Consider the following 23740-nt stretch of genomic DNA (forward strand, 5'->3'; position numbering starts at 1 on the left):
CTTGATCCTCTTACAGCAAACAAACCAGAGGGTGCTGGCACTTATAAAATACCAGATTTTGCAGATTTAAGGAGATTTTGCCCTCCTTTGTCCTACTTTCCTGGACATGTTTGTTCAGTTTACAACCCATTAACCATACTCGGTGTCCCTCTTTAAAGAGGATTCAGGACTGAGGTTGTGGTTCAGTGGTAGCGTGCTCACCTAGCATGTATCAGGCCCTGGGTTCTATCCTCAGCACCACATAAAAATAAAATAAAGGTATTGTGACTACCTACAACTAAAAAATTTATTTTAAAAAATTATATTAAAAAAAGAATTCAGTGCCAGATAAAGTCAAAATTGCATAACTTCATATTTCTCTGTGAGAAAATTCAGTAGTGTTTAAATGTAATAATATTTAAGACTAACTTTTTAACGTTTGTCATGAAAAAATTAGTAAACTTAAATCTACCTTTTTCTTCAATAAGCAAATATTTATTTAGTATTCTAGTTTTCTGAGAACTTGAGATATGTAAGAATCATGTCTTTGTAGAGCTTACTTTTTTAACAAGAGGGAAGCCTAATAAAAGTAGATCAGGGTAAGGAATCTGTTGATTTCGTGGAGCAGGCTTGATAGGGAAATTACATCTTTTTAAAGAGACTTAGGGTGGATTTCACTAAAAAGGTAGAATTTTTTTTTTAAGAAGATAGAATTTGATCAAAGACTTGAAGGGAATTAGTAAATTCCAGAGAGAAGGGCATTTCAGGTTGAAGGAATTCAAGGTTTCCTCAAATTTGAGGGATGTTTGAGCAACAGCAAGGAGACTATTTATTGTATGTAGCTGGAGCAGAATAAGCAAGGAAGGGGAAGCCCAGGAGTGGGTCAAGGGGAAAAAGGTCTTGGAAAGTGTTAGAAGGATTGTAGCTTTTACCCTGGTAAAATGGGAAGGAGTGATATGATCTGACTTATAAAAGATTCACTCTGATTACTGAGCTGAGACCAGATGAGAGAGGGACAAGGGTCAACACAGCCACAGCAAGGTAGTAGCACCAAAGGCGGTAAGAAGTCCATCTAGTTTTTGTTAATCAGAGGTTTAAAGAAATACATATTTTCTAAAATAGTTTATTCTCTCTAGGCAAATGTCTGTTATTTTAAAAAACTGAGTGGAAAAGTACATATCTAAAGGGTGCCTGAAATGTTCTTAAAGAGCTAAATGTTCTTGATATTTTCTCTTTTGTGTTTTTTGAGAAAATGTTGTGGTGACCACTAGAGAACAACATCTTAGTATCCCTTTAAAAAAACCTACAGGATTTATAAAACCTAGTGTTCAGGATAATTTTGTATAAAAATTGGTTTCTTAATACATTGTCTCTATTTACACAAGCTTTGCCGCAGGAAATCTACAGACAATTGTCCAAAGGTAAAACACATTGTTGCCATGACATCCTCATGATCTCTTTTATGACACTTACTGTGAATGTATATAATAAAAATTTGCTTCATGACATGATGAGGTAGAAGAATCACTGAATATGTTTAAAAGATACAACGATTACTCTGGGAGAAAAAAGAAAAAGAAATGTCACAATAATGCAGGACAGGGGATATAGCTCAGTGACAGAGTATATAACACCCGGGAGAACCCAGCACACATTAAAAAAAAAAAGACTTACGAAAAAGAATAATGCAAATAACTTTTTTTTTTTCCATGTTACTTCAAATCAGAAGAGGAGCCTGTTGTTCTGATGGAGAAGGTGTTTTGCCTATAGTTTCATTTTAAGAATTAATAGCATTTAAAGGTCTCCGCCTTCTATTAATAGAATAAATACATGTAGCTGAGAACTGAGTACAGTGGCGCAGGCCTATAATCGCAGTGGCTCTGGAGGCTGAGGCAGGATTGCAAGTTCAAAGCCAGCCTCAGCAACTTAGTGAGGCCTTATGTAACTTAGTGAGACCCTGTCTCAAAAAAAATATAAAGAGCACCCCCTGGGTTCAACCCCTGGTACTCCCCCACCTCCAAATTCTTGTAACTGTAAGAAGGAATAACATAGAAGCTGTTTTCAATCATTAATACCTTGTAGTAAATTTATTTCTGAAAATTTCCAGTCTCCTATAAAGGTAGGAATCAGAGCAGCTAAGGGCATGGGCACCTTTAAAGTGGTGTTCCAAAAAAACAGATTTCAGAAGCACAAAAATAAAACTTAAATATAAAGTTAATTTCTGGTTATAGTATATATAATTAAAATGACAAATATTTTGGTATAAAAATACAAGTAAATACTTGTTGAGAAAAGTTAAATGTATACATAAAGTATAAAAGAAAATTGTTCTGTAGAAGAGTCCATCTTTTCATTTTATTGCAGAAAGTATTGCTAAAATATCTTCTTAAGAGGAGTTTTTAAATGACTCTGGCCACATATTTAAGCAACCTGCTTTGATAATACCAGCTCTTTGCTTTTGCAATGATTGTTTTGGCATATATTATCTGTTTAATTATCCTTCATATCTGACTTTTTGGTACACTCAGCAATCTGTAGGCAGAACTAAATTATACTTTACATTTTAGAGATTCAGTATCCTCAAACTTAACTTTTCTTTTTTCTTTCCTCAGAATGAACTGACAGATACACGTGCAAAATTCCACGTACTTTTTCTTTTCTTTGTGGCTGCAATGTTCCTGATCAGTGTTCTCTCACTATTCAGTTACCACTGCTGGCTAGTTGGAAAAAATAGAACAACAATAGGTAAGTAGGCTAAAATAAAATATAATTATTTAGGGAAATGACCACAAATGAATATGTAATCTAAAGAAGAACAGTAAGAGAAGTATAAAATAATTTTGTATTTAAGTTAACTGATTGTATCCATTTGCTATGTAATAAGTATAAAGATTCATTTTGTTGAAGGATAAAGAAGTACAATTATATATATACTTTCAGTAATGCATTCTGTATAAAAGGAACTATTTTATAAATTTTAATTAAAGTTACTTCCTGCATTTATATAGTATCTTTTAAAAAACAAATCAATGAAAGACAGTGCTTTCATGCTTAAAGGAAGTTCATCCTCCAAGAACCAAAACATTTAAAAAAAACTTTTTTTTTAGTTGCCAACAGACCTTTATTTTATTTATGTTTATGTAGTGCTGAGAACTGAACTCAGTGCTTCACACATGCCAGGCAAGTGCTCTGCCACTAAGCTACACCCCCAGCCCCTTAAATTCTTTTTTTTTTTAATTGTTTGTTTTATTTAGTTATACATAATAGCAGAATGCATTTTGATTCATTGTACACAAATGGGATACAACCCTTAAAGTCTTAATTACAGTTTATCTTTTAGCTAAAACATGTCAACAACATTTTTCATGTATATTTACATTTTCCCCCACAATTACGCATTTAACTGGCATATGTTCTGTAGTTAAAGCTAAACAATAGTGCTTTTGATGTGTCATTATTTCCATCTTTGTGTCAGTTGTCAGTCAAACCTAATGCACTGTATCACTAGTATCAGCATTATTATTATTTTAATACAGAAAAATGAACAGAGATTTTTAGAGAAGCATTTAGATATTTATATTGAGATCATTCTAATCCCATATGTTACTGAGTCATGTAAGTTTTAGTGGTCTTCGATTGTAAGGATTTGTTTGCCCTTCCTTCCCCAGTTCAACCCCCACTGTTGAATTCTCTTCCAGTTCCATCATGCCTTCATTCCTTTTCTGTGTAAATAAATTTCCTTATATTTATTAACTAAATTGTCTTCTTCACAGATTATCCTGCTATCCCGTTACCCTTAATCAGAGATGACAAAGAGTTGACCTGCATGCAAAGCCTAGACTTTAAACCCCCCCTACATTAACTAAAAACTAAGAGATTTCACATAGAAAACCAGAATTATTTTTTAAATTGACAGATCAGGTAGTGGTGAGCCCATCTTAGTTTTTTTTTTTTTTTTTTTTGCTGGGGATCAAACCCAGGGCCTTGTGCTTGCAAGACAAGCACTCTACCAACTGAGCTATCTCCCCAGCCCTCCATCTTAGAATTTAATAGTAGCCAACTGCTAATAGATGGGGAATGAACCCTTTAATTTGCTGCAGTTCTCACTGAGCCTGTTTCTTTTCCTGCCCATCTCTTTAGATATCTGAGAGGTTGGAATTTCCAGGGAACCCTCTGTTCTTTCTGAATAATTTTTTTTTTTCAAAAAATTTATTTGAAGTTGAATATTTCTTTCTGCATATCTGTTATTTCACTGTATAAAAATAACACCAGCAAGTGTTGTATATTATAAAATTAAGACAGTATTGTTCTTTTGACACTGTACAACAAATACTTTCCTCTACTCCCAGTTTTTTCCAGTGGGAAGATCAGTAAGTATATTGATCCAAATCCATGAGTGAATGTAAGCAAGTTACAATATTATATAAGATTTATGACAAAATTATCCTTGATGTACAAACTTTTTTAAAGTAGTTTTTAGCACAGATAGTTTCATGAATTCTGATACCAAAATCTAAAGCCTACTCTAAAAATCATAAGGAATTGTAAAAAAGATATATATTGTGTTTATCTTTAGTTATTGGCAAGTTAAGTGGCATCTTCTTCCAGTTACAGCTTTGAGTAGTTTCTTTTTAAGTCTTCTGTCCACCACTAATTTAAGACAACTGTGCTGAAGTTATTCCACACTTTTTTATTCGGGGTACCATTTTCATTTCAATAAATTTTACATATTTCTCATATGCTTCTTCATTCATCAGGTCATCTTTATCAACCAACCATCCTTATAATCAGATTTGTTTACAAGCCCTGGATTTTCTTCAAGTGCCTCATTAATTTCAATTACTTCTGATAGAGGAGAATGAAGTTCACTGGCAGCTTTCACACTTTCCAAAGCACCAAACTCTGTTTTTTTCAATTTTGTCCCAATTTCAGGCAGACTGCTGTAAACAACATCTGCCAGAACTTCCTGTGCCAAAATGGCTGATTCCCACTATTCCAATACCATTTTCTGTAGTTATCCATTCATATTTCTCAGTGAATTTACACACAGAGGTCCTATGTACAGTGTCCAGATGGTGCCTACCCTCAGCCACCAGGGCCATGGCAGACACTTTACAACCAAGCTTGAAGTCATGGTCTGTAATCACCTTCTGCTTCATGATCAAGTGCCACCATCTCCCATCTTTCACCTTCCCCTACCAAGACCCTCCAAGCCCCATATAGGTCCCTATTTAGATAAAATTGAATTCTTTCACCTCTGTCTCCCAGGGAACCATGAGTATTTTAGTGCTTCTCATATGTAATTTTGCTAGACTGTAGGTTCTTTGGTAGGAATTTTGTCTAATTTTATCTATGGGTCCCAAATACCTGATACTGTGCTATCAGGAACATAGTAAGAAGTTCATAAATGATGAGTAAAGTTGGAAGTTAGAGTATCTTTTAAAAACAGAAGTCAAGGACTGGGGTTGTCACTTGGTGGTAGAGCACTTGCCTAGCATGTGTGAGACACTAGGTTCAGTCCTCAGCACCACATAAAAGTAAATAAAACAAAGGCATTATGTCTATATACAACTAAAAAAAAATAAAAAAAATAGAAATCAAGTAAGATATACTTCATTAGATTTTTCAGTAATATCAGATAATTATTTGACATGTTGTTTTATGATTGATGAAAAATGTACTTTTTCTCAAATAAGTGTCAGAAATTTATCTTTTAAAAATATTTTCTTTTTAATTGGCACATAGTAATTGTACATATGTGTAGAATATAATGTGACATTTCAGTACATATATGAAAAGTGTGATCCGATAATTGGCATATTGCTCACCTCATGTTACTTCTAGCTTTTCTTTAATTGCCACAAATATTTATTTTAAATGATATTTATAGTTTTTTATGTCAAAGCTTGTAGTTTTTTTCATGTCAAAGACATATATTCTTTTATGATTTTTAAGTAGATTAATTTATATATATATATGCCTTTTTTCTTTAACAGAATCATTTCGTGCACCCACGTTTTCATATGGACCTGATCCAAATGGTTTCTCTCTTGGGTACAGTAAAAACTGGAGACAAGTCTTTGGTGATGAAAAGAAATATTGGTTACTTCCAGTATTTTCAAGGTAATTTATAAAATGCAATTCTCAGAAATTATGGAGTCTGTGGTAGTTTCTATCTCTGGTTAAATGTCTTGAGAATCAGAGAATATAATACATTGTGACATTTATAAAAGCCTTGAGATGAAAATTCAAATATATTGATTGCATATAAAATGTTTTTATTACATAAATAGTAAAGGAATGTTTGAACAAATAATTTGAATAGAAAGTGGGGAAAAAGATGACTCATAAAAAATTAAGAATCACTTTTTCCTTCTAAATGAAAATAAACTGAAGTAAAGAATCTTTTAAGATTTACACCTCTTACCCATAGTTACAAAGATTCCATCACAGATGCGAATTAATGTGTTTTTCATTCTTAAATCAAAGAAAACCAAACACATATGCAATAATGCCTCAAGTGCAAAAGAATGTATGTTCAAGATGATTCAGTTTTTATTTCTCCCTAATTCCCAGCTGTTTTAGGCCATCTGCATACCAAAGACACTATAGAAAAGGTGGGGGGGGATTGAAATTAAAGTGGCAGATTGGTATGAGTCATAGGGTTTTTCCTTAATTAGTGAAATTGCCTGTTGTTGTGTGGCTGAAAGTGACTTATTTGGACTTCATTTTTAAAAAAATACCTTTATTTGTTTATTCATTTTTATGTGGTGCTGAGGATGTAATCCAGTGCCTTACATGTCCTAGGCAAGTGCTATACCACTGAGTCACAACCCCAACCCCCTTGGACTTCATTTTTGAAGGACATTTTTGCTTGCTAGAATTCTTTTTTTTTTTTTTTTTCTTTTTCTGGTGCTGGGAATCGAACCCAGGGCCTTACAAGGCAAGCACTCTACCGACTGAGCTATCTCCCCAGCCCCCTTGATAGAATTCTAAATGTTGTTTCACTGTCTCCTGGCTTGCATTTTTCTTATGCAAAGTTTGTGTTCACTCTTATTTTTTTCATTTTCTGTATAATGTATCTTTTCTCTGGCTGTTATGAAGACTTTATCACTACTTTGATGAAAATTAAACCTTGGTTTAATTTTCATGATTCTTGTGCTTGGATTAGTTGACCTTCTTGCCTCTGGTTTTATAGTTTTTATCAATATCAGAAAAATTAACTGTTATTTCTTCTGTCATCTCTCATTACTGCAGCGATATCAATTACATATGTATTAGAGTGAAGGTTTTCCCACAGCTCAGTTGATGTTCATTTTATTTTCCATCTTTTTGTGTTCCATTTTTTATAGATCTTATTGGTATGTGCTCAAGTTCATTCTTCTTTTGTATACTTTATCCATTTACTTATGTTTTCAAGATTTTTCTATTCCCAATGATTAGAACAGGACTAATTATTTTGAAGGTTATTTCCTCTAATCAGTGAATTCATGGTTTGGGTTTTTTTCCTCCCTTCCTTTAAAGATATCTTCTGCTATCTGTTATCTTCTGCTTTGCATGGTTTACAACCAACCAGCCTCTTACTATATTCCACTGTTTATAAATTAGTGTCATCACACCCTCATGCTTCTAAAATTTTAACTTGCTCATGGTTTTAAGCAGTTTGAACATGATCATATTCCTTGATGTTTATCCTACCTAATGATCTTTAGACTTCTTGAATCTGTGAATTTATAGTTTTCATGAGATTTGAATACTTTATCATTTATGTCTTTAGTTGGTTTGTTGTAGTTTTATATTTTTTGTTTGTGTGTTTTTATTCCTTTTCCTACTCTCCTCTTTTGTTCCCCTTCCCCACCAATTTTTTTTCCTACTTTCAAGTATATATTTGTTAAATTGCTTGGTGGTCACCCACAAGTCATTTGCTGTTCTGTCCTTGTCCCCCATCTTCTTTTTTGTGTTTGCTTTATTTTGTTTAGTTTCTCCTGCTACATCTATAAATTCATGGATCTCCTCTTCTGCATTGTCAGTTCTGTTGGTAAGCCTATCCAGTAAGTTTTTCATTACAGATGTTATATTTTTCAGCTTTAGAATTTCAGTTTAATTTGTTTTTATATCTCATATTTATTTTCAATACATTCTTTTTTCCTTTAAATTCACATTTATAATCACTGTTTGGAAGTCTTTTGCTGAAATTGCTGATTTTCCGATTCTTTTCTCTTGGTTTGCACCTCCACCCCCTTTAGCTGTGGATCACATTTTCTGTTGCTTTTCATGCCTAGTAACTTTCTGTTAGCTGGTGAAATGTTGAATGTTATTTTGCTGAGTATCTAGATTTTATTGTCTCTCTTTAAATAATTGAATTTTGTTTTGGCAGGCGGGTACTTACGTTTCAGCTTGGGGTTTTTTTGTTGTTGTTGTTATTGTTTGTTTTGGTACCATACCTGAACCCAGGGGTGCTTATCCACTGAGCCACATCTCCAGCCCTTTTTTTAAAATATATTTAGTTTAGAGACAGGGCCTCACTAAATTGCTGAGTCTGGCTTTGAAGTTGCAATCCTCCTGTTTCAACCTCCAAGCCCCTGGGATTACAGGCCTGCACCATCATGTGAGGCTCAGCTTGGGATTTTTGAGGTTCATTTTAAGCTTTACTACAATGCATCCAGCATAGCATTTTCTCTACAGCTAGTTTAGCACTATAATAAAGGTGGGATCTCTCCCAAAACCATGTGTTCAGTGAGATCTCTCTACTGTGGCTTGTCAATTTTAATGCCTCCCTATAGATACTGTGAATCTGTTCAACTTACACTTCCCAGTTGTTTTCCCAGTTCCCCTGTGTGGCTTACTCTTCATCAAAAGATTCAAGTACAGTACTATGGATATATCTGTAGCCTTTTCTCTGCATACCTTCCTCTTCGTCAGAGATGTCTTGTAGATTCTTGCCACTTGGCTTCTCAGAACTCCCATCTCTGTTACCTCAATTCAATAAAACTACGTCGCTTTGCTTGGATTCCCCTCTGTGCTGAGGTTCTGGCAGAAAGCTGGGACTCACTTGTTCGAATTTTCTTCTTTCGGAGACCATGGTCCCATCCTGTCTGTTTTCCAAAAAGTTATTTTGTATGCTGTTCAGTTTCTGGCTGTTTCAGACTGTAGGTAAGGCTGCTGGGTTTGTGGCTCAGTGGTGGAGCACCTGCCTGGCATGTGTGAGACACTGGGTTCAAGTCTCAGCATCACACATAAATAAAATAAAGGTTCATTAACAAAAAAAAAAAAAAAAAAAAAAAAACTGTGGACAAATTTACTAGTTATTCTCTCTTGGCTAAAAGTGAAGTCCTTATTGTATACAATTTTGGTATGCTAAGAATGAAATTAGTGGGACTGGGGAGATAGTTCAGTTGGTGGAGTGCTTGCCTTGCATGCACAAGGCCCTGGGTTCGATCCCCAGCACCGCAAAAAAAAAAAAAAAAAAAAAAAGAATGAAATTAGTGCTCACCTCAGCAGCACATATGCTAAATTGGGAATTATACGGAGAAGATTAGCATGGCCCCTGCCTGCTATGCGAAGTTCCATACGTCTTTTTTTTTAAGACTAAAAGCTCTTGGAAACAGATTTTCTTTCTTTTGTTCACTGCTGTATCCCTCTTGTGTAAAATATTACTCAGAATATCGTAGGTATTCAACAGATACTTGGGGTTTTTATTGTTTCTCAGTACTAGAGAACCATGCCAGGACCTCACAAGCACTCCAGTGCTGAGCTGCATCCCCAGCCCTAGATATTTGTTTAATGAATGTTTAGTGAATGTTATTGAATGAATAAATATGTGGAACTTGTATCTTGACTTTTAATTTAGCCTGGATGATGTCTTAAACGATTATAATGAAAAGATCAATTATACAAATACTTTGAATAGCTCTGTTTGAGATGCAAATTTCTAAATATATGTAAATTTAAAAAGAAAAGGGCCTTCAATGGAAGTAGAAACCCTGTAAATTAGAAATCCTAGGAATTATTCTCTGAAAAGACAATTTCTTTCTGCCATGCTCCTGAAAGACATTAAATTTGACCACTTTTAATAACAATATGATTCAGATTATTGCTGTTTCTCATTATGCAGTTTGGGTGATGGCTGCAGTTTTCCAACTCGCCTTGTTGGGATGGATCCAGAGCAAGCTTCTGTTACCAGCCAAAGTGAACATGCCAGAAGGTGTGTTTTCTTGTTCCTAAGTTTTTCAGTATTCATTACCAAACAACTGTATACATGTGTCATATGTATGTATTTTAATATATACAATAATAATTCAGAAAGCCACCATAGATAAGAAAAAAGTTCTATTTAAAATTTTTAACCAAAGGTTAGTATGTGTATGTGCCTAATATGCAGGCTGGGGATGTGGCTCAGTGGGATCACTTTACTGGAACACGTGAGGCCCTGGGTTCAATCCCACCACTAAAAGAAAAATTAGGACAATCACAAAATGCAGGAAATGTCTGGGTAAACTAGGAAGCAAGTAAATATGGTGCATCTTCCTAAAAAGTGAGATATTCTTTCAAGATATGATTAAATATTAGCTTATATTAGTTATATTTTTTCAAAGAAATTAGTCACTGTACTAGTTACCATTTTAATTTTGATAAGTAGGTTTTTAGCTATAGTGTCAAAATAATGAGGATTCAAACATAATTTTTTCCTATTCATCTTAAGGAATTTTTCTCATAGTATTTGCATGGCAAGCAAACTTTCATCAATTCAGTGAAATAGTTCATTTTAAGTAAAATTTTAAAGAAAGAAAATTCTGTCAAAGTGAAATAGTTGAACCATATTCATGACAGAAATAGATTATAGGGGAGGAGGGGTCATAAGTTCCAAGCTAGCATGTTAATGTTAGGTCTTAGAACCTACAACCTAAGGCCTTGGAACTTAGAGTTCTAACATTTATTGTAATCTCTGAACAAGTTAATGTAACCGTCTGAGCCTCAGTTTTCACCTCTGTAAAATGAGGATAATGAGACCTGCCTCTCTTACCAAGAGGGTCAAAATGATGTGTATAAAGTGCCTAGCACAGTGTCTGGACCACAACAAACACCAACAAATTTTCATTCTTTTTCTCCTTTCCTTCCTCCATTCCCTCCTTCCCTGGTTCTCTTAGCTAGAAAAATAAGTCTACGCTAAATCACTAAATCATTTTTTCCCCTTAGATCTAAACTGGAGAGGTAGAAAGCAGAAAACTTGGGAAATGACAGGTAATTTTTTTGTACTGGCCACAGACATAGCTCCTCACCTGTCCTCGCACTACCTTATGGCGCCTGATTAACATAGTGTTAAAACTTTTCAGATTGGCCTCTGAAGCTTTTTTTCTTTTGTCTAATTGTTTCATTCGCAGTTTTAGAATACAGATTCTTGGGTCCAGAGAGCCATTTCATGGGGGGTTGTGGGCATATTTTCCTTTTGAAGGTGGTTTCTTCAGAGCGCTGAGATCTCATGAGTTGCCCTCACATATTTAGGAGAAGGAATACTAATTTGCTGCTTATTAATTTATTAAGTATCCTTAATTGAGCATTTAGCTATTTACTAAGTTATTTGTTCCTCTTTTCAGTATTGGCTCAAATCAACCTTTTCCTATCAGACCACTTAGTGAATCGAAAAACCGTTTGTTGGACAATGAATCTCAATGGCTAGAGAATGGAGCTGAAGAAGGTGTTGTCAGATCAGGTAATAATTCTCACCTGAAAACACTGCTTCACCTATTTGGTTCAAATGAAAATCAACAGATTTAATAAATATTGAAAAACCAAAACAATGTGATATTTTGAAATACTGAAATGTGAAATTTTGTAATAAAATGTCTTATACATGGGGTGTTTGTGTTTATTGGCGACTTCTATGAGGAAATGGGGCAGAGAGAGGCAGGTATAGTGATTGATGTTTTTGTTGTGTTCAGCTGGGTTTTTTGTATCCCAGCCACACATTTCTTCACTGATGTGGAAAGTCCTTTTGGCATGGACTGTTTTGAATAATGTTTCAAGCAACATTATTCTTTAGGGTTCCAGCTTATACTTAATTGAAAATAATTTTGAAAATCATAATACTCTTTGCTGCCTCAGTTTAAAAAAAGTGTACTGGACCCAGTGTGGTGAGGCCCACCTGTAATCCCAACTATTTGGAGAAGCTGAGACAGGAGAATCTCAAGTTCAAGGCCAGCCTTGGCAATTAGCAAGACCCTGTCTCAAAAATATTTTAAAGGAAAATGGGGACTGGGATTGTAACTTAGAGATAGGAGCACTTGCCTAGCATGTGTGAGACCCTGGGTTTCATCTCCATCACTGCCCCCCATCCCCAAAAAGTACACTGAATTTGCTTTAACTTTATTTTGTATGCAGTGCTAGGCTCAAACCCAAGCCCTCATATGTGCTAGGTAAATGCTTTATCACTTAGCTACACCTCCACCCTCTTGGTTTCAATCTTTCTTAATGATTCAGTTCATGAATTGTGGATGCCACATACAGTAGTTGGTAAAATTGAAGTGGGATTTTTAATCAGATCTGGATTTACAATATCCTCTGGCCACTTACCTAGTTGAATACATATCTGAGGCACTTCTTTTATGAGTAATAACATTGTAATGATCTTCTTGCACTGTGAAAAAAAATAGTTTGAGATGTTAAAATTAATTTGTACCAACTCTAGGAAATCCAGCTCTAGGAAATATACCAAAAACTTGCTGTCAGAATTTATCTTCTTTAAAAAGAAGCATTCCTTTGGCTTTTAGCAGCATTAACATTTTCTTAGATTATCTTTAGGATCTTCATTAGGATCATTATGCCTCTTTTATAAGATCAGTGGGAAAATTGATTTTATGGATTTTTAAATTATTGCTGCTTAACATCTTTAATGCCAATGTATATTATAGGGATAAACATGAAACTAGACTTCTGACACAATGCTCTTTATTCACTTCTCTGTTCTACAAGAAGGAAAACGGTTGGTGCTATAAGCCTATTTAGTGCTTACATAATATTTGTCTTTACTGTAATCAATTTTACCATTAGCCAGGAACTTAATATTTTTTTCATGTCATATATAATTATGTGCTTACAGGGACAAATAACCATGTTACAGTGGCAATAGAAAATTGAGTACCACTTGTTCATAACTAACCATTTGATAAAACCAAGGTAAGACAGTATAAAGGTAATATCCTTGAGCAAATGTAGTTTATATTTACGTATTTCATAACCTCAAAACAATTTGCCTTTTTTTTTTTTTTTTTTTTTTTTTTTTTGCTCTTTTCCATTATATCAATGTAGCAGTGTAGGAAAGACTGGAGGATAACATATGCCAAAATTTCATTTCTATTACTACTTCTAGCACAATGATATAAACATTGTATAGATTAATGAAGAAAAATAGAAATCGTTTATGATTGGTGTGTGGACCACTAATCTTTTCAGTAAACAATACCTTATTAGTTTTTTTTAAAGGTGACTTTTAGCCCACTATTGAAGAAATTTGATCCAGAGAAGAATGATTAAAGACTGAAAAAGATTAAAGATGTTCATTAATGTTATTTAGTTTTAAAAGTCACATCAATAGATTATTGCTATGTAACAAATCATCACTAATTTAACTGCTTCGGACAGCTGTGCAGTTACCATACCTGTTCCTTTACAGCAGTTCAGTTTTCTGAAGGTATCTACATCTGGAGTCTCAACTACTGGAGCATCTCCTTCCTTGATTGCAGGCTCATCAGAGGCTAATCAGACCTGATGCCTGTGTCCAGAGTTAGAGGTGGAGCCTAGGACCTAGGACAGAATGAGATCAAAGCTTGGGATAGCTGACAGAATGTCACATTGGGCAGAGTAGGCTGCAGTCTGCAGAGGAACTATGAAGTGCAAACATGGATCAGGGACTTGCCACCAAGAGCTGTAACTATGGAACAGCACTTGTTCCTGGATAGGCACTCAGTACTGCTTCTTCTATGTTGCTTCTTAATGTAGGTAGAATACTGGCTGAAACTTGTGGTGCTTGAGAATCACTAACTGTAGTTCTTCTAGTGGTCATTGTAGGAACTTCCCCACATCCAAAGCAAACTCAGAACAGATGTAGGTGGATGTGAGGTCTTCTCTTATGATGCCCATGTTAGCATCAGGATTTACTATAAGAATCACCCTCTGTTAATCTTAATTGCCTTAAGAAAGTCAGGGGTATTCCCTACTTACTACTTATTAAAAAAATCCTTATTAAATTTAGTAACATTGGGGCTGGGGTTGTGATTCAGTGGTAGAGCACTTGCCTAGCATGTGTGAGGCACTGGGTTTGATCCTCAATACCACATAAAAATTAATGTCCATGTATAACTAAAAAAATAATTTTCAAAAAAAGTTGATAACATTAGCTGGACACTGTGGTGCATACCTGTAATCCCAGCAACTTGGGAGACTGAGGCAGGAGGATCTCAAGTTTCAGAGCCAGCCTCAGCAACTTAGCAAGGTCCTAAGCAACTTAGTGAGACCCTGTCTCAAAATAAAGATAAAAAGGGCAATGGTTAAGCACCCCTGGGTTCAGTACCTGGTACCAAAACAAAAATTTTTTTAATTAAAAAATAAATAAATTTAGTAACATTAAAAAATTTATTTTTTATCCTGTAATACTATCATCTTTGTACCTTAGCCCACAGAGCCATTTAATGTTTTGAGAAATAAAAAATCAAGTTTTAACTAATTCAAATTGTTTCTGTTTTCATAGGTGTATAAAAAATACATTGTCGACTGATATTTTCAATTTTATTTGCAAGAAAATGATCAATGGAATGAAATAATTTGAGTATAACAGAAGATATATATTTTAAAAAAGGAAGCCTTTGTACAGTTCGCTGGATCCACAGAAGCACTGCAAGCAGAATGATGCCTTAATTTTAAATGTCCATTTGTGCAGCACTGACTCACAGCTCAAAAGTGACTTGATTTTACTTTGGAAATAACACTGACCTATTATGACATGCTGTAACATGTGCTATCATCACTTAATGTGGCATAAGTATTTTTTTGATCTCTGAACTACAATATTAGAATTGTTTCTTGGTGTTCATATAGGTTCTCCAAAAACACAAACTAAAAACTTGTCTTAAATGAAGTATATCTAGGATAAATGGCGGTTGAAAGTGAATTATATCCAAATTACTGTTGCTTGTACTGTATAAGGGAAAGAAAATAACTGCTTTTTTATTGAGTATTTGCTAATTTATAATTACTGTTTTATACTTTTCAACATTTTTAATAAAGTTTTTTATTGTTGGCTATAACAACACTCAGAATGATTCAGATATCTAAATATAATTATTTAGAACATAGACTTCATTGGTATAATTCACTGAAGGCTTAGAAGCATTAGTACAACCATGTAGTGTATAGTATATGCCAAAGGCTTAAAGAAATCTTGGCAGTGTAAGAAATATTTTGGGTACTCTGCTTTTTTTAGTACTTTTTGTTGAACTTTCAGGGGTTATTTATATGGGCAAGGAAACACAAGATATGTATGATATAGAAGAATTGGGCACAGTAGGGATAGATGGAAGTGTCTAGACGAAAAAGAGAAAGGTAGACAGGATATTTTAAGGTGTTGAAAAATATTTTCAAGCCAGGTGCATTAGCACACATTTATAATCACAACTCCTCAGGAGGCTGAGGCAGAATTGCAAGTTTGAGGTCAAACTGGGCAACTACACAAGACCCTGTTTCAGAATAAAAGAAAAAGGGCAGGGATTTAGTGCAGTAGTAGAGTTCTTACCTATCATGCTTGAGGCCCTGGCTTCAATTCCCAGTACTGGGGGAAAAAAAAAAAATTTTTTTTTTTTTTGGTCAGTGCTAAAGGTATTTAGAATAAAACATGCTGTTAGGACTGGGGAGATAGCTCAGCTGGTAGAGTGCTTACCTCGTAAGCACAAGGCCCTGAGTTCGATCCCCAGTACCGCAAAAAAAAAAAAAAAAAAAAATGCTGTTGAGTTGACTTTCAAATTTTAATATGTCATAACTAAAATTTTCTTTGAAACTTCTTATAGTGATCCTAAAACTTAACAGCTTAAACAGTGATTTAAAGTATAAACTAGGAAAAATATTTGAGAATATACTGCTTTTAGGAAGAAATTCTAAACCTGAGTAGTCATTTAAAATTCCCAGTCTCAGAAGTGGATTCTACACTTAAATGCAAAATCTTAAAGGTAACTTCTTAACAGCAGTTTCTTCTCACCAGATTCACTTTTCCTTTTAAAATCTAACTTAAATGACAGGAGTTGCTGTATTCTAGAGAAGAGTACAATAACATATTAAAAGATAATGTAGAAATGTTACTCCTCATTTATACTGTTTAATCAGACACACATCCTTGAAATGATTGGTTGCTTCCAGTAGGTAGGTAGAGAGAAATCTTAGCAGCATATGTAAGTAACAGAGGCTGTAATTTTCTTGTATGTAACATGAAAGGGTGTCCTCAATATTTTGGACTGGATGATTTCTAACATTCTGCAGTGCCTGGTTTTGCTCAATAATTTTGTTTTTCATTCCTCTAACAAATATTTTAGCAGTACCTTCTAACATTAACCAGTATACTAGGGATAACTCTATAAATCCAGCATAAATTTAATAGTTGCTGTTCTAAGATTATAGTTTGAAGGATTTGCCTAATTCACATAGGCTATTAAATCTTTAAAAGTAATTTTTTTACCCTTTGGACCAAAGGAACAATTTAGCTTTGAAAACAGTTTGGAGTTCTGTAGTATGGTTTCTTCTGCCTTTGTTTCAACTCTTCAGTCTTAATTTTGGAAAGCTAGAGTGAGAGTTAAAGAGTTGTCAGTTACCAGCCAAAAACATGTCAGTTTGGTGGTTCACCTTAGTATAAGGAGTAAGTAAATGTTTATCCATACTTGACTGAAATGTTCTAATCCTTTTTGTATGTCTATATTTAGATCAGAGGATTTGCATGCACCTGGCTAACAATTGCAGAAGCTTAATTTTCCCCTTTAACCTGTTCAGGCACTTTTGTGGAATTATAATCTTTCTTAATTCTTCTCATTTGTTATTTAATATCTTTAATAGCACAGTAAACACCTTTTCAGAAATTTTCAGTTTAAGACTTTTACTGTAGTTTCCTTTGATTTAATTACAACCAACATTTTGCCATATTCTAAAGAGTCTAACTGAATTTATTCATACATATTACTGACCATTCATTAAGAGCCTACCAGTGGTGTGGGAACCAGGAAAAGGCTGCCTCTTTGGTATTTCAACTGGTATTGATTACTACTGTCAACTTTATTTGGGGATAATAGATCAAAATGAAGCCTTGCCAAAATTTCTAATAACTATTTTTCATCCTTCAAACACTTGAAAATTTGTGATGATATTGAAGAAAACAAGTTTGAATACCAGGTCTTGCCATTGCCATTAAAAACAAATTAGACAGGACACTTAGTTTATCTGGGTACAAATTTACTTGAAGATTCGGTACCTGAGTCCTCTGACCAATATCTCTATGCCAAACCAAAGAGCAGCTGCAGTATATTAGTCATTGAAAATGAACATGTTTACAAAGCTTAGTGCATCTTTACATAAGAATGGTTTTTTAAAAAAAATTTTTACATATTCAGTGCTTATGATCAAATGTGTCACAAGTGAGTATAATTGTAAGATTAGTTTAAATCAAATATACAGTGTTTACTTGAATTTTATTTCTATTAGAAAGCAGATTTTGACTATGTTTACAGGAGTGTTTAAGATGATCAGACATGAGATTCTCCATTGTCTTTAAAAGCAAATGTATACAAAGGGTGTAGTGTTAGGACCTGCATATTTTGGGCATTGAATATACAGTACGTTTCACTTACATTTTGTTCTAGGGCTAGCACAGCGGTCAATGAAAAGTATTTTTAACTAATTTGTTATTAAGAAATTAACCATATTTTTGCATTTCAGCCAAAATATAAAGACCATATCTAATAACAGGATATGGGTCAGATACAGGTCGTGTGTAAATCCGAAATCCGTGTATTTCGTAATAATCTCAACTGTATTTTTCAATTTAAACTTAAAATGCAATGTAGATTAAGAAAGGTCCATATTTTTCTAATGACTTCACTCTATATTATTTTGTTGGATTGCATAAAGAAGCAAGGAGAACTGTTTTGTAATAAAAGAGTAAGAAAGCTACTAGCTAAGTTATATTTGTATATGACTGCAGATGAGTCTATGCCCATTTAAAAGAGAAGATGGACTCTATTTTAAAGTGATCTTTAATATGCTTTTATAGAAACAAATTTGAAATACAGTTTACCTTGGTTGTCTTATCAAGAACCATAAGCCTTGTATTTATTTCTCATTTGTATAATCCTGGACCATGACTTAATGTTGACTCTGTCTTTTGGATGGCCTAACCTACATTAACATTTATGCAGAACATTTAAAATTTTTTTTCAAAAATCATATTTACTTTATTAATAAATAAAGATTCAGTCTTGTTTTTGAACAGTTTTGTGTTGTTTTTGTTACAAAGTGGTATTTACCAGGTGAGAAAAACAATTATTATTTTGGTCATCTTGAAAATCTCATAGTAGTTACAGAGATTGACTAATAATTTGGGAAAACTTCCTCTAAGATAGGTATTATTTCAGTGCAACAGAGTTGTATTTACTAAATTTTATTCAAAATCTAAAGTGTTTAACTTAGCTTTTACTGATCATAATTTCAGAGGTCACTTTAGGATCTCAAGTATCTTCACGTCACTGTAAAGTTGTTGAGTTGTGGCTAAAATGCTGAGTAATAGATTTTATCTTGTTTATTCTTTTATGCCCTCTGTGTTTGGGTTCCCTTCTAAAGGGACAAAGTTCTGATACTGGCACTGATGAGTAACAGTAGGAGGCTCTAAGGTTGAGCTATGATTCCCAGTTCTCAGAATAGTTAAATTTCAAAATATTCACAAGAACCAATAGAGACCAGTAGAGAGGAACCAACCTTTTCCCACCATGTTCAAAACATTGTGTTGGGGAAAAAAAAAAAAAATTGTGTTGGGACTAGAGAGGAGGAATAACTACTAAATGGCCAAAAGGCTATTTTGACACCAAAAATATAGCACAAGTAACATCACTCTGGCTTTACTCTTCTTATTTCTTATAGATTGACTTTTTGGAGCCCCTTTGGCAATTAGTAATGCTGGTCTCTCAACATGTTTTACTATGTCTTCCAGAATATGTAGGGATGGGAACTGACAGTTTCTTGAATGCAACAGAATTTTACGGGTGTTTTAACAAACTTGTGACATTAACTTTATTGTCTGACCCCTCCTTGTCAGTGCCTTCCACCAGATAAGATTTAAGTTATGTTTACACTCAGTAATTCATGTATTTCTTCAACCAAGTCTGTCTCTCCTCTGTTCTCATATAAGGAGATTGTTTTCACCCAGGATTTCCAGCTCCATTAACCTTCTGTTTTACTTCCTCTTGGCCTCTAAGCCAGGTTAACATATTCAGTTTTACCTAGAACACTGAATTTCTGTTCCTTACTTCACTTTGCAGTTTATTATACATACTTTCAAGTCAACTACTATAAATTCTTGGAGACTGATTTGTTTTTGTAGTAGCCACCAAAAGATGAACACAAGATCAGAAAAAAATTATAATAGATTTCATGTCCATTAGATTTTTCTGTAGTGTTCCCAAATTCTCAATAAAGTGGGTACCAGACCTATAAAATTTTCCTAAATTTGAAAAAGGTGAGTCAAATTTTCATGTTTTAGTAGTAGTTTATGTTGGTGCAATCTCTGGAGATTTGGCAATATACTGTGGTTTGGCAATATACATCAAATTTTCAAATGTCCATATTCTTTGACTCCTCAATTCTACTTTCAGGAGTTTTATAGATATGTTGTATTTTTCATCAGGACATTCATTGCAGGACTGTATGAAGCAAAATAAGACTACAAGGCATATATGTCCCACCTTTATTTATGGTTGCATATGCAACCAAATATATAAATATCTAAAAGGATATACAGTCAAGACAATTGCCTCCAGAGAGGGAAACCAGGAATTAATAATAGGATCTAGCCAGGCAGGGTGGTGCACACCTATAATCCCAGCAGATTGGAAGGCTGAGGTAGGATGATTGCAAGTTGAAAGGCAGCCTCAGCAATTTGGCAAGGCCCTAAGAAACTTAGGGATAACCTGTCTTAAAAAAAATTTTTTTTTAAAGGGGGCTGGGGATTAATAGCCTGAGTTCAATCCATGATACCAAAAACAAACAAAAAGATTTTGTTTCTCCATATTCCTTTTTGTTCTTCTATTTTCTTACCTGTGCACATACTACTCAAAAAGAAACAGTAAAAAACAGTAATCAGTGAAAAAAAGATAGGATGCCGGACCACTGCTAGCCATTTGGGAAAAAATAGAGCTGCCTTTCACAGGTACTTCAAAACAATGCCAGAGGGCTGGGGAGATAGCTCAGCTGGTAGAGTGCTTGCCTCGAAAGCACAAGGCCCTGAGTTGGGGGGGGGGGGGGAGAAATGCCAGATGACTCACTAACTTTATTATTTTAAGATGAAAGGTACTGCAAGAAAATATGGGTAGACTTTTGTAGTGGGATAAGAAAGGGATATAATGCTGGTAACATAAGAAAAGAGTACACTCATAAAAAAATGAGGGGCCAAGTATAACTCAGCAGCAGAATGTTTGTTTATAGTTTATGTAAGACTCTGGGCTTAATCCCCAGCACCACCATAATTAATTTCATTTAGTGGAGATAGAATGAACAAAAATTCACAAAAGGAAAAAATTATCAGTAATACAACAAAACAATGTTTATCTTCCTCATTAAACACAAATGAAAGCAGTTAAGATAATTTTTGCCTAGGATAACTGCTGAGGATTTAGGTACAAAAGCATTGATAGGAGTATAGAATGATCTAACTTTAAAAGAAGCAATTGGGGGCTGAGGATATAGCTCAGTTGGTAGAGTGCTTGCCTCATAGCTTGAGAAGCTTTTATATTGTTTGTTTTTGAGAGATGTATTAAAAAGCAATAAATGAGCCTGGGTGTGGTGGTGCATACCTGTAATTTCAGCAGCTCAGGAGGCTGAGGCAGGAGGATTGCAAATTCAAAGCCAGCCTCAGCAATTTAGCGAACCCCTAAGCAACTTAGCAAGACCCTGTCTCAAAATTTAAAAAAAAGGACTGGGGATGTGGTTTAGTGGTTAAGTACCCCTGGGTTCAATCCTTGGTACAGGAAAGGAAAAAAAATAATAAAAACAGTGTTCATCAATGTTCATCTTCATCACATGAAGCCATTTAAATGGTTTTGTTTAGCTATATTCATATAAATTGAAGTATCTCCACGAGAAAGATCTTGAAGACATTAAGTGAAAATAATCAAGTTGTAGAAATACATATATGATCATACACAGAGTGACAATGCATCTTAGCGTCTATGTGTTCAAACTTGGCCTGATAAGCATCTGCTCAAGAGGATGGGTGAGTGGTGGGAATAGAGGCACAGCCAGCTTTGTTTTCCCAATGTCCACATGAAATAGGAACATGGGAGTGACTACAGACCCTGGAATGCTCACAAAAGAGGATCTGAAATGGCAAGAAGGCACCTGAGGGGCAGGTAAGGACCCAAAACTGCAGTGGTTATTAAGTACAGAGAGGAAGAAGTGTTGGCTAATGATCAGAAATGATGACAATTTGGAAGACTGATCCAACTATGGCGTAGTTGCTATAAACTTTTCCTTCAATCTTTTAAAGGAAACATGTCTTTGCAATATGTCACTCTTCTTGATATGGAAGATTTGGCAATGTGTGTGAAAAGCACAATTTGAAAAATTAGTTTTCAGGCCAGAAATATGTTCAATGGAAGGGTACTTGCTAAGCATGTGTAAGGCCCTGGGTTCAATTCCAAATACTACAAAAAAAAAAAATCACCAAAAATCTTCATAATCTTTTTGTTGAAGTTCACAAGAAAGAAACATTATCTTCTGGAAATCACTTTTGGCAATACAATTTTTACATCATTTCTTGGACTTACTCAGGCCCATGTTTATTTCATGGGTTGGAGGGGAGGGCGAAAGGCAGTAAGGGAGGAATATGGCTCCTGCGAGAATGTGCATGTTATTTGTTTTTTTGTTTGTTTGTTTTTTTGTGGTGCTAGGGATTGAACCCAGGGCCTTGTGCTTGCAAGACAAGAACTCTACCAACTGAGCTATCTCCCCAGCCCAGAGAATGTGCATGTTAAAATCATTGTACCATTATGTGTTAACACTCCTGCATACAAAGTGATTAAACCTGGGCCCTTCATTAAAACATCTAGCATTTTTACATGTTTAGAAGTGTTTACCATATGTTAAAAGTAAATGTGAAATACTATCAATATTTTTAATTTTCTTAGATTATCTAATGGGCTAAATCACTTTGAAAAATACACTTATCAATGCTTTTCCCTGAGTAGATAGAGGGAAGAGTGAAGGAAATTGTGCATTTATTTAACATTGTTGTTTATATAGTGTATATAAAAATGTTATGTTCTACTTTCATGTAATACAGTAAATATATTTTTGTATACTTTTTGGTTAAATTCATAAGGAAGTTTTTATTTTGTTTAAGCTGTCAGTGGACCTTTTATTTATTTATATGCAGTGCTAATAATCAAACCCAAAGTCTCACACATGCCAGGCAAGTGCTTTACCACTGAGCTACAACCCTAAGCTGCCATAGCAAGTTTTGTTTAGTTGTAGATGAACACAATACCTTTATTTTATTTACTTATTTTTATGTGGCGCTGAGGATTGAATCCAGTGGCTCACACATGCTAAGCAAGCACTCTACCACTGAGCTACAACCACAGCCCCAGGAACACTTTTTAACAGTGCTTTTAGAAGTGAAATTCTAGCCAAGCAGGGTGCACCACCCAGCAACTTGACAGGCAGGAATATCACAAATTCAAGGTCAATCCTAGCAATTCAGTGAGACCCTATCTCAAAATATAAAAAAAGGGCTGGGGATGTAGCTCAGTGATAAAGTGCCCCTGGGTTCAATCCCTGGTACAAAAAAAAAAAAGTGAAATTCTTAATCTACCTCTGCAGTACAATGTGTACTTACTTTGTCACATTGAATAGGTTGGGAAGAGAAAAAAAGCATGAAGGAATTGTTCTGTGCCAAAAAAAAATTAGAAGATATTTTCAATTGTAACCATTATTGTGTGTATTTTATTCCAAACAGTTATGGGTGCAGTGAGTATTTTGGGTCTTTTTTTTTTTTTTTTTTTTTTTCCATTTTGCAGTACTGAGGATTGAACCCAGAACCTTGCACATAGTTAGGCAAATGCTCTACCTCTGAGCTACATTCCCGGGCAGTAGGTTCATATTTTAATATTCACTTTTTCTAGGTATTTTTAAGTTAAAGATGTTTGTACAAATAGTAAAATGAGTTTTTTAGTACTTTAAATATACATCAAAGACCAAAATTGTCCATATTTGTGGGGCACCATGTAATGTTTTGATCATTTTATATAATGTTCAATTTGTTTTCTTTTTAAATCCCAAACCTAATGTCCTTTGGTGGTTAAAGACTGTCTCTGGAACATGTCACTTCCTCTCTTTGGGCTACATGGCATTTAAGAACTCTGAGAAGTTACTAACTATAAAAAGAAGATTCTGTTTTTTAGAAAACACTCCAGATAACACTGCAATTCCAGATGTTTTATTTCAATGATTGTTTCTAGCTGATGAA

General features: G+C 34.5%; 1 protein-coding gene and 1 pseudogene across 6 annotated transcripts in view; both read left to right on the forward strand.

The window, feature by feature from the left end:
• The window catches only part of Zdhhc20 (zinc finger DHHC-type palmitoyltransferase 20), a 67268-nt gene extending 51709 nt beyond the window's left edge, over positions 1-15559 (forward strand). For 2 of the 6 annotated variants that reach the window (XR_007108733.1, XR_007108735.1), the window contains 6 exons: positions 2592-2724; positions 5976-6102; positions 10094-10183; positions 11176-11220; positions 11574-11689; positions 14723-15559. Coding sequence is in view for 3 of the 6 variants with exons in the window: in XM_047552529.1 (XP_047408485.1) it covers positions 2592-2724; positions 5976-6102; positions 10094-10183; positions 11574-11689; positions 13076-13113 (504 nt within the window). In the remaining 3 variants the exon portion in view is untranslated. Of the gene's footprint in view, positions 1-2591; positions 2725-5975; positions 6103-10093; positions 10184-11175; positions 11221-11573; positions 11690-13075; positions 13153-14722 lie in introns of those variants that run through there. The other 4 variants (XM_047552529.1, XM_047552531.1, XR_007108734.1 and 1 more) reach the window with 3 other exon arrangements.
• Positions 9465-9557, forward strand: LOC124986003 (uncharacterized; annotated as a pseudogene).
• Positions 15560-23740: the final 8181 nt, after the last annotated feature.

The sequence above is a fragment of the Sciurus carolinensis genome, chromosome 5 (assembly GCF_902686445.1).
Source record: "Sciurus carolinensis chromosome 5, mSciCar1.2, whole genome shotgun sequence".
Classification (NCBI taxonomy): Eukaryota; Metazoa; Chordata; class Mammalia; order Rodentia; family Sciuridae; genus Sciurus; species Sciurus carolinensis.